The 16777-nt window shown below is 38.3% G+C and overlaps 1 protein-coding gene across 9 annotated transcripts in view; it reads left to right on the top strand.

Moving 5' to 3' along the window:
* The window catches only part of NT5C2 (5'-nucleotidase, cytosolic II), a 94287-nt gene extending 77789 nt beyond the window's left edge, over positions 1 to 16498 (top strand). For 8 of the 9 annotated variants that reach the window (XM_038578670.1, XM_038578667.1, XM_038578669.1 and 5 more), the window contains 13 exons: positions 3469 to 3560; positions 3693 to 3750; positions 4790 to 4883; positions 5532 to 5585; positions 8956 to 9039; positions 10092 to 10133; positions 11200 to 11307; positions 11588 to 11654; positions 12453 to 12623; positions 13930 to 13981; positions 14108 to 14168; positions 14298 to 14474; positions 15053 to 16498. In XM_038578670.1, the coding sequence (XP_038434598.1) occupies positions 3469 to 3560; positions 3693 to 3750; positions 4790 to 4883; positions 5532 to 5585; positions 8956 to 9039; positions 10092 to 10133; positions 11200 to 11307; positions 11588 to 11654; positions 12453 to 12623; positions 13930 to 13981; positions 14108 to 14168; positions 14298 to 14474; positions 15053 to 15289 (1297 nt within the window). In that variant the 3' untranslated portion in view covers positions 15290 to 16498. Of the gene's footprint in view, positions 1 to 3468; positions 3561 to 3692; positions 3751 to 3952; positions 4057 to 4789; positions 4884 to 5531; positions 5586 to 8955; positions 9040 to 10091; positions 10134 to 11199; positions 11308 to 11587; positions 11655 to 12452; positions 12624 to 13929; positions 13982 to 14107; positions 14169 to 14297; positions 14475 to 15052 lie in introns of those variants that run through there. The other variant, XM_038578674.1, reaches the window with a different exon arrangement.
* The last annotated feature ends 279 nt before the right edge of the window (positions 16499 to 16777 follow it).

Here is a 16777-nt window from a genome sequence, read left to right as displayed (position 1 = left end):
CTGCAATTAGATTTACTAACTCAAGATTCATAGACCTTTCTTTCCCCAAAATAAAATTTCCAAATAGCTCCTTTGGAAGTACATTTAGTAGTATTTCAAAAATAAGTCATTTATGGGTAATGCGGAACTATTCAGACGACATGCATGTATAGTCTTTAGAGTCAAAAGGAAAAGCCTGTGGAGGAGAAGAGCTTTAGATTAGAGGGAGAGGGAAAGTGAGCTATTGAAGCATACTGGTGGACAAGGCTGGAAAGGAGGGTAGGGCTGCAAAAGCATAACATTTACATGCCTTCCCAATGAGTTGGGGTCTCTGTTTTGGACCATGGCAAAGACCATTATTTTTCAATTTTTTATTTTTAAATAAAATTTACTGTAAATTTTTTTATTATTCTTTAAAGATTTTATATATTTATTCATGAGAGACCCACAGAGAAAGAGAAAAAGAGAGAGGCAGAGACACAGGCAGAGGGAGAACAGGCTCCATGCAAAGAGCCTGATGTGGGACTCGAATCTGGAAATCTGGGATCACGCCCTAAGCCAAAGGCAGGCACTCAACCACTGAGCCACTCAGGCATCCCTGTTTTTCAATTTTTAAAAAATATTTATTTATTTTATTTATTTATTTGAGAGAGAGTGTGCACACGACTCCCCACTGAGCAAGGAACCTGACATGGGGCTCGATCATGACCTGTGCCAAAGGGAGATACTTAACTGGCTGAGTCACTCAGGCACCCCTGGCAAAGGTCTTTGAAGTTTTAGAGTAGGTTAGAGTAGGTTGATACTGAGATCAAATCTTAATTCTACAAGTCACAGAAAGTGAGCAAGGTTCTATACTGTTACTGTTTTCTGCCCAACTTCCAAATCTAACTTCCTTCTACTGGGATATATTATTTCCACTCAATGAATATTTATTTTAAATATATAGTAGCTTGATTTGACACTTAGTTTAAACGAAATGTAATTGCTAACTATATTTATAAGTCAGTTTGGGTTCTAATTGCCTGATAAATAACTGTTTACTATCCTTATGTAAAGGAATTACTCTTTAACAATGGAGAGAATAGGAAAGTATGTCTTAAGGAGACAGTGTCATCTTACTAAACCTGATTGAGGAGAGCGTATCCTTACTATTCCCTTTCACCTTAATTTTCATCATAGAAAATTTTAGAAAGCTAGAAAATGAGAAATTCTACAAAGTTATTCCTTGTTGGGAACTCTTCTTTCCAAAGGGTAACTAAGACAGGAAACGGATGTGATTTTATATCCTAACTAGAGGTTAGGCCATTGGTAGTTAGACCTAAGCAAGAATTTACCCAGATTACTCTGAGTATGGACTTTAAATGTGATGTCCTTTTTTCAGATTAGTTATCTCTATATATTCATTGTGAGTACTGTGCATTTTTTCATAAATAGTTTATTTTGAAACAATCTCTACACCCAACATGGGGCTCCAACTCATAACCCTGAGATCAGAGTTGCATGCTCCACCAACTGAATCAGCCAAGTGCCCTGAGAATTGTGCGATTTTATATTTTAGTTTTTCTCCTTTGGGGTTTCTCTGTACTATTTTTGCTTATTAATTCTATCCCTTCCTCTTCTTGGAGTGTTTCATTTCACTCTCCAAGGTTCATGGGCATCTCTAACAACTTTTATCTGTTTTACTGGTTTTCCTCTTAACCCTAAGTGTTCTCCACAGGTCTATTCTGTCTTCGCTTCTTCCTCTGCACGGCAAGTGGCCTTGTCTATTGTAATAGTCTTCATGACTTCATCTGTTACCTGTGTGTAGATGACCCCAGTTCTCTCTAAAGTCTGAATCTGTTTTAAGTTCTTGACCTTTATTTCTAATTGCCTATAAAAATCTGTTTATTTTTTTTCCCTAAAGATTATATTTATTTATTCATGAGAGACACAGAGAGAGAAAGAGGCAGAGACACAGGCAGAGGCTGAAGCAGGCTTCATGCAGGGAGCCCGTTGCAGGACTCAATCCCGGGACTCCGGGATCACGCCCTGGGCTGAAGGCCGCGCTAAACTGCTGAGCCACCCGGGCTGCCCTCTGTTTATTTTGAGCTTAATGTATCCAAAATAGAACTCTTCTTATATCTATTTCTTATCCAGTTTTCATATTTCTGTTAATGGTACCACCACCTTCTCAGAGACACTTTCATGTGAGCATCATCATATTGACTGTCATGTCCCTCATATGCCACAGCCAGTCTTGTTCATTTTACCTTGGAAGTCTCTCATGATTAATGCTTCTCTTTAATTTCCTGTGCCACCACTCTAGGATAGACTGCTGCTGCTCTCATCTGGACGACTGCAATAACCACTTAACTGATTTCCCAGGCCTTTGTGTCTGTGTCATTTAGCTTTTGCTGCATAATAAATTACTTAAAAACTTAGTGGCTTAAAACATTGACCATTTTATTTAGCTCGAAATTTGGAGAGTCATCTGGGCAATTCTGGGATTGCTTTGCTGATCTGGCACAGCCTCACTCACATGTCTGGCAGTTGGCAGCCTGTGGCTGGGGTGCCTCATTTCTGTATGTAGCCTTTTATCCTTCAGCAGGTTATGTCACTCATTTATTCACTCAGAGGTGCTAGTGCAGCAAGAGTAGGCAAGCCCCTATACACAAGTGTTTTCCAAGCCTCTGGCTGGATCCCTAGTTGCTGCTGTTCAAGCCTGTATTTGAGGATGGAGAAAGAGACTGAGCCTCTTAATCAGAAGAACTGCAAAGTCACACGTTACAAAAGCATAAGAAGGATTTGTAGTCATTTTTGTAACATGTCACATTTCTTTCTCATTTTTATCCTAAAACTGTTATTAATTGAATATTTTTGTAATTCTGATGGTTTTATCCCTTTGCTTAAAAACTATCAGTGGCTAAAACACCACCACAAAAAACCCACAAAACACAAAAACAACCTCCCCCCCAAAAAAAACCCCTGTCAGTGGCACTCCATTGCCCCTGAATGAAAAGTAACAATAACATAATCTGTCTAAACTCATCTTTCTAGCTTTATTTTCCTCTGCTCCCCTCTGTCTTCTCAAATTGGACTAGTTTTTGAATTGGTCTATATCTATTCTTTAAGGACCAGTTCCTGTGCCACCTTTTTCATGAATCCTTCCTGAATTCTCTCTCATCACTCCCACATTCACTTTCTTCTACCCCTTTAGTTGAAATGCTCCCCTCTTCCTCTATTTTCTCTTTTTTGTGGCAGTTGTGATATTTTTTACCTGGTGATAACTTTTGGTGTATGTGACTCTCCTCCATTATCAGACTGAGAACTTGTTAAGGGCTGGAACCCAAGCTTTTTTATCTTCGTAGCTACTTATGTGTAATATTTAAAACCCTGCCTTGCATGTAGCCACCAACACATTTGAATGAATTTTTGAATGATTAATATTTCTTATAGCTATCACAATGTTCATTTTTTGAATGTCAGTTAATTTAAAGTTTTTTCTTTCAGACCAGAAACTAGAGAGCAGTATCCAAATAAATTTATCCAGCGAGATGACACTGAAAGATTTTACATTTTGAACACACTATTCAACCTACCAGGTAGACTCATTCTGTGCTTATATATTATGGATGCTTTTCCTTCTTTTCAAAATCATTTGCTCAAGGGAGATAATGAAATAAGTTTGAATTATGCCACTTATAGCTTATGAATATATATTCTTCATTTTTCAGAGACCTACCTGTTGGCCTGCCTTGTAGATTTTTTTACTAATTGTCCTAGATATACCAGGTATGTATATGGTATAATTTTCTTTTTCCAATTGATTTTTAAAATTAATGTACAGGGTTTTAGAGAACTGGCCATTGTAGGTCTTTTCTGCTTTTCTGAAGTGAATTTAGTGCTAGTGAGAGATGCCACATTGCCAGCCTGAGAGATGGGACAGCACCAGCAGCTCCATGCAGGCTCTCACCTCCCACACGGCCCCTCTCCTTGCCAGTGTGCTGCAGCCATGTTTGGAAGGGACCACTTCTGATTGGCTTCTCCTGGGAATGAAGACGGCCAGCAGAGGTGCTAATTGTGACAACTGAGTGGGAGGTTTGTGTGATGATTATCTGTCCAAGCAGAATTACACTAAAACCCCCAACTCATTTCACAGCAGCTGCCCAGGAGCCATTCAGGGGTGGTAATTTAGTTTTACTCCCAGGCCCAGCAAAATTTGATTGAGGAGTAAATATGGTTTATCCTCCCTGAAGTAAAATTGTGTTTAAATCTTGAACAAGTTATCCTCTCCTTTTTTAGGGGGAATTGCATAACCACTGCTGAAAGTTTAGCCATAGGTGTCAGAGTTTGCAAACTTCTTATCCTCTCTAGGCCTTATCCACTTCAAGGCACTAAATCTGGTGAAGCACCAAGTCACTAAGCTAAATAGAAAATAAGCCATACCTTTGACCTAGAGACGATGTTAGAAAAGTCAGGATGAAGGGAACCTAAATTACCAATTTTAAGTTTTAAATGTTTCTTTGATGGGAACCTGTTTCTTCAAAGTGATGAATAAAAGAACGTGATATTTTTGGAATTGACCTTTTAGATTCCATTCTATATATTATTCTATCACTTTATGTTTGTTCACAATTATCATATTCCATTGAACACTATAGTCCTCTCTGGTGGTCAGATGGATTTTCATTAGGGAGTAATTATTTTCCTAATTAGCCACAACCTTTAGCCATGTGATAATGGAACCTTTGGGTCCCCTGGGCAGTGTTTGATAATCATTTTATTTGCCTTCTTTTGGATTCCCTGTCATGTTCTTTTCATCTTTGTATAGCTGTGAAACAGGATTTAAAGATGGGGACCTCTTCATGTCTTACCGAAGTATGTTCCAGGATGTAAGAGATGCTGTCGACTGGGTTCATTACAAGGTACCTAGGAGCTCCTGCTTCACCTAATCACTCTATGATGTGTGTTTTATGGTCTGACATTAACTTTCCAAGTGCAAATAGAGCAGAATTTCTCCTCCATTAAAATTAAAAAAAAAAAAAAAAAAAAAAAAAAAAAGGATTTGCCCCCTAGTGACAGCTCTCGAGAGTATTTTTGTTCTTGTCTTTGGCTGTCCTGCTTTCAGAAGTAATGTTGATCTTTCCTCAGTGATAATGCTTGGCTTCTAGCTCTTATTTCAGGTTGCATTTCCCAAACTTAGAAGAGATCTTACTGTTAAGATTATACTTACCCTATTCTTTGATGATTATGGGCTGTTTGTTTTTTTTTCCAAATACCTCCTGCTTGACTATAATAACACTAATTAATATTACATTTACTGTGAATTATACTGAGTAAAATATGAACTGCCTTTTGATTTCTAGTTTAAAATAAAAATAGTTTTATATTTTAAATACATTTTGAAGGCAGAGTCATTGCAAATCACATCTGCTGCTTTATCATGGCCTTCTCTAGTTTATTTACTTTTCCATTTTGGTAAATATTTAAGAAATGCATTTGAGTTAATAGTAGGCATAGTTTTTCTTATAAACTGTAAAAACTGATTTTGTTCTTTGTTTTTTTTCCTGTAGGGTTCCCTTAAGGAAAAGACAGTTGAAAATCTTGAGAAGTATGTAGTCAAAGATGTAAGTAATAAAGGGGAAAATAGATCTGCAAATCATGGAAATGAATAATAAGCCTATTTATAATGAAATGGACAAGGGAAGATACTTATTTGTCTTGATATAATATATGTCAAGTATAATCACCAGTAATTTTCAGCCAGAACATAAGTCTTAGTATAGTTTTTCCTGTTTGTTCATAGAAGGTGAGAAGACCCAGTATTTCATTTGCCCTTTAACTCTAATAATAATAATAATAGCAGCTAGAGTAGTTACTGTGTGCACATCACTGTACTAAGTGACTATATGCCATTTAATCTTCCATAGAATCCTGAGGATAGGTATTGTTACCTCTGCTTTATAGATAAAGAAACTAAGGAACAGATGTTACATAACTTGCCCAAGTTCATACAGTTAGTAATGGGGAAAGCCACAAGTCACACCTAAATGTGGTCAAATTATAACCACAGAACTAGATGATAATCTCAAAAATGTACATATATATGACCATTATTTAAATTGCTTTTAACTATCAACAGGAAATAATAAGGAAAGCTTTAAAATATCTTGAAAGATTTTTAAATTCTGTAGTTTAGTTCATAGACTTGTACCAATGTTAATTTCTTGGATTTGATCATTTTTCTGTGGTTATGTAAGATCTTAATATCAAAGGAAGCTAGATGAAGAATGTATGGGAACCCTCTGTACTATTTTCCCAATTTGTCTGTAAGTCTGGAATTATTTTTAAAGAATTAATTTGGGCAGCCCGAGTGGCTCAGCGGTTTAGCGCTGCCTTTGGCCCAGATGACCCGGGATCAAGTCCCACATTGGGCTCCCTGCACGGAGCCTGCTTCTCCCTCTGCCTGTGTCTCTGCCTCTTTCTCTCTGTGTGTCTCTCATGAATAAATTTAAAAAAGAATTAATTGAGAGCAAGCATGTCCATGAGCTAGGGGGAGGAATAGAGGGGAGGGAGAAGGAAAGAGAATTGCCAGCCAACACTGTAATGAGTGCGGAGCCCAATATGGGACCCAGTCTCAGGACTCTGAGATCTCCACCTAAGCAGAAACCGAGAGGCTGTCGCTTAACTGACTGAGCCACTCAGGCACCCATGTCTGGAATTATTTTATTTTATTTTATTTTATTTTATTTTATTTTATTTTATTTTTTTATTTTATTTTATTTTATTTATTTTATTTATTTTATTTATTTTATTTATTTTATTTATTTTATTTTATTTATTTTATTTTATTTATTTTATTTTATTTTATTTTATTTATTTTATTTTATTTATTTTATTTTATTTATTTTATTTTATTTATTTTATTTATTTTATTTTAATTTATTTTTATGATAGGCACACAGTGAGAGAGAGAGAGAGGCAGAGACACAGGCAGAGGGAGAAGCAGGCTCCATGCACTGGGAGCCCGACGTGGGATTCGATCCTGGGTCTCCAGGATCGCGCCCTGGGCCAAAGGCAGGCGCCAAACCACTGCGCCACCCAGGGATCCCTGGAATTATTTTAAAATAGAAAGGAGGAATCCCTGAGTGGCTCAGTGGTTTAGTGCCTGCCTTCGGCCCCGGACGTGATCCTGGAGACCCGGGATCGAGTCCCATGTCGGGCTCCTTACATGGAACCTGCTTCTCCCTCTGCCTCTCTCTCTCTCTCTCATGAATAAATAAAATAAAATCTTTTAAAAAAATAAAAAATAAAATAAAATATAAAGGAGACACACATAGCTCCAAGATGAGATACTTCTTCCTTTTCTCACAGAGTAAGAGTAATAGAATGCAGTATTTTTTCAATATACTTTGGTACAAATTTCTTACTGTTTTTAGTTTTTGTACCTCCTGCTTCCCCCCCACTCTCACTTCCACTCTTCTATCACAAGAGAACACTGAGGGGTTTAAGAGAGGTCTAGGATAACTTAAGTGAAGGAACCTGTTTACTAAGAGAGAAGGAAAAGCTTTTCTTTCTGATCACGTCAGGAGTTAGAATTTCCTCATGGGTCTGCAAGTGCTGGGCATTTCTAGGTTGCATCTTGCACATGGCATTCCATTCTGCAGGGTGTTTTTTTATTATTATTATTTAATATTTTATTTCTTTAGTTGTCAGAGAGAGCACAGCAAAGAGAGCTTCAGGCAGAGGGAGAAGCATACTCCCCACTGAGCAGAGAGCCTGATGATCCCACGTGACCTGAGCCTAAGGCAGATGCTTAACCGACTGAGCCACTCAGGCACTCCTGCAAGGTGTTTTTTTTTTTTTTTGTTTTTGCAAGGTGTTTTATAAAACAAAAGTATACTTGGTGAAGCCGTATCTTACACTCCCCATGTAGAGTATTTTTCTCATGATGTTTAAAATCAGCTCCTCTTGGGGCACCTGGATGGCTTAGTTGGTTAAGCGGCCAACTTTTGATTTTGGCTCAGGTCATGGTCTCAGATTCATGGGATCGAGCACACAAAGGAGTCTGCTTAGCACCCTGGGTGGCTCAGCAATTGAACGTCTGCCTTTGGCTCAGGTCGTGATCCCAGGTTCCTGGGATCAAGTCCTGCATCAGGCTTCCCATAGGGAGCCTGCTAAAAAAGAAAAGAAAAGAAAAAAAAAAGAGTCTGCTTGTCTCTTTCCCTTTCCTCCGCCTGCTCAAGTACGCGCTTGTTCATGTGTTCTCTTTCTAACAAATATTTAAAATCAGCTTTTCCTGACCTTTTCCATACCTCATTCATATACTTTAAGAGATTACAAGGTAATTTAAGCTCTTTCCTGAGGCAGACATGAGGAAGGTAGAGATGTTTTTGTTTAAAAAACATCATTTATTTTTAAGTTGTTTTTGTCTGTGTATGCATATGTGTAATCTCTATACCCGGCGTGGGACTCAGACTTAGAACCCTGCGATCAAATGTTAAAAACTCTTCTGACTGACCCAAACAGGTGCCCAGAGGTGTTTTTAATAAGCATATATAGGGATCCCTGGGTGGCGCAGTGGTTTGGCGCCTGCCTTTGGCCCAGGGTGCGATCCTGGAGACCCGGGATCGAATCCCACATCGGGCTCCCGGTGCATGGAGCCTGCTTCTCCCTCTGCCTGTGTCTCTGCCTCTCTCTCTCTCTCCCTGTGTGACTATCATAAATAAATAAAAATTAAAAAAAATAAGCATATAATAATAATATCACCTATGTGTATCATATTTAAGCCTATACATTATATACACCATGCATACTACATATATTAATACTTCATTCATGCATAGTGACAATGTGGTCACTTAAATGTAAAATTCTGAAACTGACCAGCCCTTCAAGGGCATCCTCTATTCTTAATCCAGTGGAAAAAAAACTCCAAGTGTAAATGAGTATATGTTTGTGTTTCAGTGTTTGACTCATCATCCTCTTACTTTGCAGGGAAAACTGCCTTTGCTTTTGAGCCGAATGAAAGAAGTAGGGAAAGTGTTTCTTGCCACCAACAGTGACTATAAATATACAGATGTAAGTGCTTAATATTCATATTATGTCTATAGAGAAGAATATTTTGGCCTAAAGAACTGTGAAGATAATGAGGACAGTAGTTTGTTAAATGAGGGTAGTTTTTTGCCATTTCATTTTGAGAACAGAGTGAAAAAATATCTTTAGCATAAGGACTACATCAGAGTGGTTCTCAAATTTTTCTCAGTATTCCTTTTGACTATTTTCCCTGATTATAAATGGCTACTTGAAGGTTTTAATTTGGAGGTTATTTAAAACATTTGTGCTGGTTAATGGCTTCTCTGTCTCTTTGGTGCATCGTTTATACAAACTTGAAAGTCATACATTTATTTATTGTACATCTGTAAATGCCCTCCCTGTTGTTGGGAGCTAGATAGCAATAGATGGTGCAAAGATGTTTTGACTCTTAGCCATCAAAATTTACTGCCTTATAACTTCAAAAAAAATGTTTTTGCCATGATTAAAGCGTCTAGAAAAGCCAATTTAACTCCTTGGCCTCATCTTACTTTTGGTAAGACAGTTGCAAGTTTTTAGTACTAGCAAGCAGCTCAGTGCTCCCCAGTTCTCTTTATGTAAAATCTTAATTTAGAAACGTGGTGATCTGGAGTAAGCAGTCTTACAAAGCCAAGAAGTCTAATGGTTCGTTGGCTTGGTAATCTAGGAACAATAGTTAGGAGGCCAAGGTGTATTATTCCCATGTGAGTCATTAGTTTTCTTGATGCCCTTACCTCAGATAAACATTCCAAACGTATGTTCCAGTCCTCCAAGAGAATAAGGGTATATGGATAAAGCATAAAAATATGCTTCTGGGCTAATAATGTGTCCCAGAAGAAGCCTATGTCCTACTGAGAATGTCAGCTTTTGTTTTACGAAGCATTAATTTCTGGCTTCAGCTGTCATGATTTCATAAACTTAGAAGAAACAAGAATGAGATGAATCATATTGAAAAAGACGTGTCTTATGAAAAGCTTGAGTTTGAGTTGTTTTCTTTGTAGGTGCTATGTATCTTTTGCAAAAGTAGTATACGGACCTTATGTTGGATTTTTTTTTTCCAGAAAATTATGACTTACCTGTTTGATTTCCCACATGGCCCCAAGGTACTATATATAACTTAATAGACCATTGCTTTAGTAATAATGAATGCATTTAGTCATCCTGAAATACTGAGAGTAAGGGAATTGTCAGAACTCATTGCAGGAGCTAGTATAGTTTAACATTGCTAGGGTTTTGAAAACTTAGTAGACAGAAATAAAAGGGAGAGATATTTGTGTGTTTAGTGGGATGGGATCAGAATAATATTATGCAGAATTATTAAGTTTGTATGGTAAAGACTGGAATTTTCAGATTGAGGAATATATCTGATTAAAAGAAACAAAATATATATATTCTTGACACCGTCTAGATACTGCTCTTAGTTATTGCTGAGTTCTGTGCCAAGAGAACAGTTAGCTTTGATATTTAGCAGAGAATTTTTCAGTCCTGCAGTGGGACTACACTCAGATTTAAGGACTACTCGTTGCAACTTAGTCACATACTTGTGGGATTTTTGTACTAGGCTTGAGTAAATATCAGTAAATAATCACCCAGAAGCACAGTATGTATTGCTCTTCAGCTTGACCTTAAAAATTTAATATCATGGTTCCATTTCAGGATGGAGATAATGTCAATGGGCATAACCTCTGTGTTAGTGCTGTGGTGAGCTTGCAATATGAGCCAAGGGCTAATAATGTGTACCCAGAGCCATTATTCTGAGAACATACTTAGTAAAATTTGCTAGTAATAGTTCCATGTTAGTTTGTATAATACTTCAGTTCTCATGCTGATCTGCCTCTTTCTTAATCTGTGTCTGGAGTATTGATTTGCATTCTCCTTGGCCCCTTTTTAGCTTCTTTTAGCCCATTTCAGAGTGTGAGCACACATTCCTTTATATGATGCATTGCTGTGAAATAATTAGTAGATAAAATGATTTACAACGTGTTAATTTATATTTTTACCTTGCACTCTTCCAAAAGAATGTGGCTTATAATAAGACACGATGTTTTTCACAAAATAGTGGGATCCTTTGGGTATGCTTAACATGCCTTACATCCGAGTGAGATGAAATATTAGTGCCTTAAGGTTAAGACGATGTTTTTGGCTGTTGCTCTTTCTCATCTTCATCAGCCTGGGAGTTCCCATCGACCATGGCAGTCCTATTTTGACCTGATTTTGGTGGATGCACGGAAGCCACTCTTTTTTGGAGAAGGCACTGTACTGCGTCAGGTGGATACTGTAAGTCAAGAGGATGATCTATCTGCTAGCCCATGTCCTTTGTATTTATCCTTTCCCTACTCTTATTCTTCCTAAGGAAAGAGATATTTTTAACTTATTAGCCATATATTTCTTTTGAATTTAATCTAAGTTTTAAACGTTTTCATTGAGATAGCCAAATAAATCCAAAATAATATAATTCAAAAGTGCTGTTCATTCAGCTGCCTATCCAAATCACATTTTGGGTGGCAATTGTGATCAAACAATAAATTATTACAAAGTCTGTCATCTCTTCTCACAGAAAACTGGCAAGCTGAAAATTGGTACCTACACAGGGCCCTTACAGCATGGCATCGTCTACTCAGGAGGTGAGTCACAGATTTCCCTTTTAGTTTGTCTTTGTTCAGACTTCTCTGGGAAAGTTTTGGTGTCCTCCTGGTATAGTGCCACCCATACTCCTTAGTATTCTGAAGATATAGTCCACTGGAGGTAAATGCTTCGTCATATACTAATGCAATAGGAGTCAGGGAGAATGGGTTTGGAAAGTTGTTAGTATGACCTAATGAGTCCTTTTTTTTTTTTTGTTAAGATTTTTATTTGAGAGAGAGTGCACCAGCGAGTGTGAGCAGGAGAGGGGTACAGGGAGAAGCAGACTCCCTGCTGAGCAGGGTGCCTGATGTGGGGCTTGATCTCAGGACCCTGGGATCATGACCTGAGCCAAAGGCAGAAACTTAACTGACTGAACCATCCAGGTGCCCTGGCCTAATGAATCTTTGGTTTTTACTAAAAGGATCAGTTTTTCCTCATCCTTTTACCTATTTGAGGTAGTTCTCAAAGGGTTCCTCATAGAGCCCTCATGGACACAGATGCAGATTTTTTTGCAGTCTGATGAGAAATGGGGGCAGTACTTTTGGAGGGTTATATTCATTAAAACTGAAACATGTGGTTTTGCTACTCTTGGATTTGGTAATCAGGAGCACTGGTTAGCTCAGTGGAACTGAAGGCCTTGCCTTAGAGGCACTAAAAGGAATGATGAAGTAAAAACTAGTGATGGGTCTTTAAGAAAGGTGAGCCCTTTTTCTAGTCTGGTCCTTGCATAAGAATGAAATTAGTACAGTATTTGCTGTTTTTAACATGGAGACATTTTTATTATTCCATTGTTTCAGGTTCATCAGATACAGTCTGTGATCTCTTGGGAGCCAAGGGCAAAGATATTTTGTATATTGGAGATCACATTTTTGGAGACATTTTAAAATCAAAGAAACGGCAAGGGTGGCGAACTTTCTTGGTGATTCCTGAACTTGCACAGGAGCTGCATGTCTGGACTGATAAGAGTGGTAGGGAACCATTACTCTTAATTTCTATCTAAAGCGTCAGCTGTGAATCAGTCCTCTTTAATGAACTCATTACTTTGACTGTGGGGAGAAAGCGGGGGACAGAGGTGGTCCTAAGATATTTAGATAGCTTTCTTCTAGCCAGGTAAGGTACAGAACTCCAAAATTTGAGAAAATAGTAGAGGTTATCTTGTTCAGACTTCTTGACTTCCTTCAGGGTTAAGCACAGAATGTTGCTATCCTAAGTTATATTATTGTAGCAACTAAACTGAATTCCACATTTCTCTGTAGTCCCGTATTTTCCAACCATACCTACTAGTTTCAGTTTCTCTGCCATGAGCCTATATCTGTGATTTGAGGGCATTGATGGCTCTGAGTAGTCATATGTCCTATTTTTTTCCCCCTGCTCTTCTGAGAAGTAGAGAATGAGGCCAAATTGTATTCTCTGAACTGTACGCTGAATTGAGCCATATGTAGGTCCAGTTACATAAAGTTGTTTGACACGTAAGTTCTCCAGCCAGTCCTTGCTAGCATTACCCACAGTGTGGGGAAAGGTACTGCTTCAGGTACTTAACCCAGCTCTTCTACTTAATATCTTCATGCCCTTAGAAGTTACTGGGACACCTGTTTCCTCAAATTTGAAAATGAGGATAATAACATACTTCATTGAGACTTAACTGCGGTGTAATATATGTACAAAAAAGTTACAAGTAAACAACGTTTCTCAGTCATGGCACCTCATCTGACCCACAGAACAGAGAAATTGATTTGTGTTTTCAGTTTTCCCCAAAATAAATAAAACTTGTTACACACAACAGATCCATTAGGGCTAAATTCTTTTTGGGAAAGCCAGGTCGAGAAAGATGGAACACTTTTAAAGCATGCAACAGATCCTAGCTGTTGCTCGTCCTTGGCGGTATTTTCTAGCCAGCCCTTCATCCCCATTTTCAGCCTTTCACCAAGGGGATTCTATAAATCTAGTTGATTTGTAAGCTCAGAGTCAGCATCCATTTGGAAGGGAGAGTTGTAGTGAGTGGCATTCAGGTAGGAAGAAAAGCAGTTAAGGAAGAAACCATGACTTTCATCTGCTGCTAGATCTCAAGCAGGCCAGGAGTGGGTTTTCCTAACACTGGAGAAGGAAGTCGTTTTGTACACTTACCTGTAGCTTTACTTTTCAACCATGTCTACAACCTTCTAATTAGTTCCAGCAGCAGTTAAAAACTGAATGCTTTTTATTTTTTATTTTATTTTATATTTTTTAAACTGAATGTTTTTTAAAAAACATTTTTCTTTCCCTTCTGAACTTTAGCACTTTTCGAAGAGCTTCAGAGCTTGGATATTTTCTTGGCTGAACTCTACAAGTAAGTTTCTGGATTCTCAAAAGAAAAATTTCTTCCCTAAAAACCATCTACCTCTTTGGGAATCACCTAGGGGTGTAAGAGACATCTTTTCTAGAGATTTTCAGTGGTGTTTTCTTTTGTTTCTAGGCATCTTGACAGCAGCAGCAATGAGCGCCCAGACATTAGTTCCATTCAGAGACGTATTAAGGTATCCAAATGGGATTTGGGAGAAAACTTGGAAGATCAAGTTGTGATTTTTTTTATTTCTTCTATTATATAGGGATTGGTGTATAGTCAGCAGTCAATAACTATTTGAATTCAATCTTTTCTGTTTTAGAAAGTAACTCATGACATGGACATGTGCTATGGGATGATGGGAAGCCTGTTTCGCAGTGGCTCCCGACAGACCCTCTTTGCCAGTCAGGTGATGCGATATGCTGATCTCTATGCAGCATCTTTCATCAACCTGCTGTATTATCCATTCAGCTACCTCTTCAGAGCTGCTCATGTCTTGGTGAGTTAATACAGTCTTATGCTACTATTTTCAATTAAGATATATTCTGTAAGGCTGAGATCTGCAACCAGGTTTATAGGGTGGTACAAGAGAGTTTCAGTCTTTCTAATGTGCAAAAGCCCACAAGCAGGTTGCATGGTTGCACAAAAAGGGGTCTTTGAGAAAGCAGGATCAAGATCAAATGTTATAGGGTATAGGTTTACCCTGAAATGTATATTAAACGTTGTTTGAGTAACGAAGACTTTCCTCTTTGTAAGCATAAAAACCGTATTTCTCTCATTTAGTGCTATGTTCTGATACTGACCTATAGTTCAGGACTGGTTTTTGCTGCGAAATAAGAATCTTTCTCCCTCATCTTTTCTAGTTCGCAGCTGAATGATTTGGACAGTTTTGAAGAAGAGAAAGAAAAAGATAGCTTTAGGTAGTTCTAGAAAGACATTATTTCAGTATCTAAATTGGCTGGGCCTCTGATCCATTGTAGACATGTCTCTGCACAGCCACCTTAAGCGGGATAAGAGATTAGGATTTGGAAAACTGTTTTACTCCACTTGCTTTCTGAATCTCTGACTTTGTTTTAGATGCCTCATGAATCAACGGTGGAACACACACATGTAGATATCAATGAGATGGAGTCCCCTCTTGCCACCCGGAACCGCACATCAGTTGATTTCAAAGATACCGACTATAAGCGGCACCAGTTGACCCGGTCGATTAGTGAGATTAAACCCCCCAACCTCTTCCCACTGGCCCCCCAGGAAATTACACACTGCCATGATGAAGATGATGATGAGGAAGAGGAAGAGGAAGAAGAATAAGGAGGAAAACCAAAACTGAGCATCCATTAAACAAGTCTGGCAGGACTCACAGGAGCAGAGGATGGGTTCTAGTGGTGGGTGGGGAGCTCCATCAAAGGTACATCTGGAAAGTTTCTGAAGACTTTAAAATATTTTAATCATAGAGAGATACTTCTTAGTTTTGTTTGCACTCTTTGCAGATGGTTCAAATTGTAATGGAGTCTGTATTGAAAGAAAGTAAGGGTAAAGCTGGGCTGAACTGCATGCAGATGGCTCCAACGTGGCTTGTGACACTGTTTCCTTGTCTTGTTTCATCCTCAGTATGTATTGGCTACACCAGGGTGGTGAAGAGTCTCAGAGTGGAGCAAGGGTGATGGGAAGAGGTGATCCAAAAATGATGTTATGTTACAAATTGTGCTCTTACTCCAAAGTCCATCCTGAATTTTTCCGTGCATTACACAGTATTATATATCAGTGGAGAAATATATTGTTCCCATTATCAAATGTAGTCTTCTGTTCAGGTCAGGGTTCCTTTTATGAGCTTTCAAGTGTCCTCTATGCCTGTGGGCAAACTAGGGGCTGCAGTGGCCTTGCACAAGGGTTTGCTTTGCTGAAGGCTGGTCTGGAATGCACTGCAGTGATTCTGTTTTGAGGTAAAAGTCTTCATCTCTTCTTATATTTTTTTGATAGCAGAGATGCTTATTATCCAAAAACAATCTTTTTCTCATCTGGGATGAATCTGTAGAAAGAATTTAAGCTGAAAGAGGACAAAGGAACAAGCTCTGTGAAAAGGAAAAGGAGGAACCTCCTTCTTTCATTAGAGCATAACTGAGTGAACTTCTTAGTGTGGGCTAGTGTGGCTCATGCTCCCAGAGTCCCAGCCTTCTCTGTCCTTTAGGGTGGATTGCTATAGTTCAAAGTCAAGCTTTAGAGGATGGGAAAAGGGTGAAGTCAGAACCTTCCTAAAGCAGAGGGCACAATCAGTGTGAATAAATTCACTTCAGAATCCCAAGAGAAATCACTTCTTGTTGTTTTGAACAAGAATGGATCATTACTGTGTACTAAAGGGTATTAGACTGCCTCAGGTGCAGTCAGAGTGGCTACAGCAGTTCCAACATAGTGTAGACTTGTACTTTACCCTTCCTATATTCCTTCCATTCTTACTGGTGAACACAGATGGTAGATTTAGCTGCTCTAGAATTCAATAAAGTATAATATTTCTATTACTGACTTTGACCCCTTCCTGTAATAACTGTTGGTCTTCAGGTGGGTTTAAGTTTGGCTAGTGAAATCAACTTGACATTCTCTTAAAGGAGATATAGTTTGGCATGACTAATGGTTAAATTTATAGTACTTAAATAAGTCTCACAACTTTTCCATGGGAAGTTCACAGGACTATGAAGTAAGACTTTCAAAAATGATTTTATAAGAAGGGAACATAATTCAGTAACATAGCTAAGACCATATTACCTCATCACTTTCAGTATGGGCTTTACATTAAGTTATGTC

This window comes from Canis lupus, chromosome 28 (assembly GCF_011100685.1).
Source record: "Canis lupus familiaris isolate Mischka breed German Shepherd chromosome 28, alternate assembly UU_Cfam_GSD_1.0, whole genome shotgun sequence".
NCBI classification, from domain to species: Eukaryota; Metazoa; Chordata; class Mammalia; order Carnivora; family Canidae; genus Canis; species Canis lupus.
The sequence above is the reverse complement of the archived record's forward strand: the minus strand, read 5'-3'. Positions and strand labels throughout refer to the sequence as shown.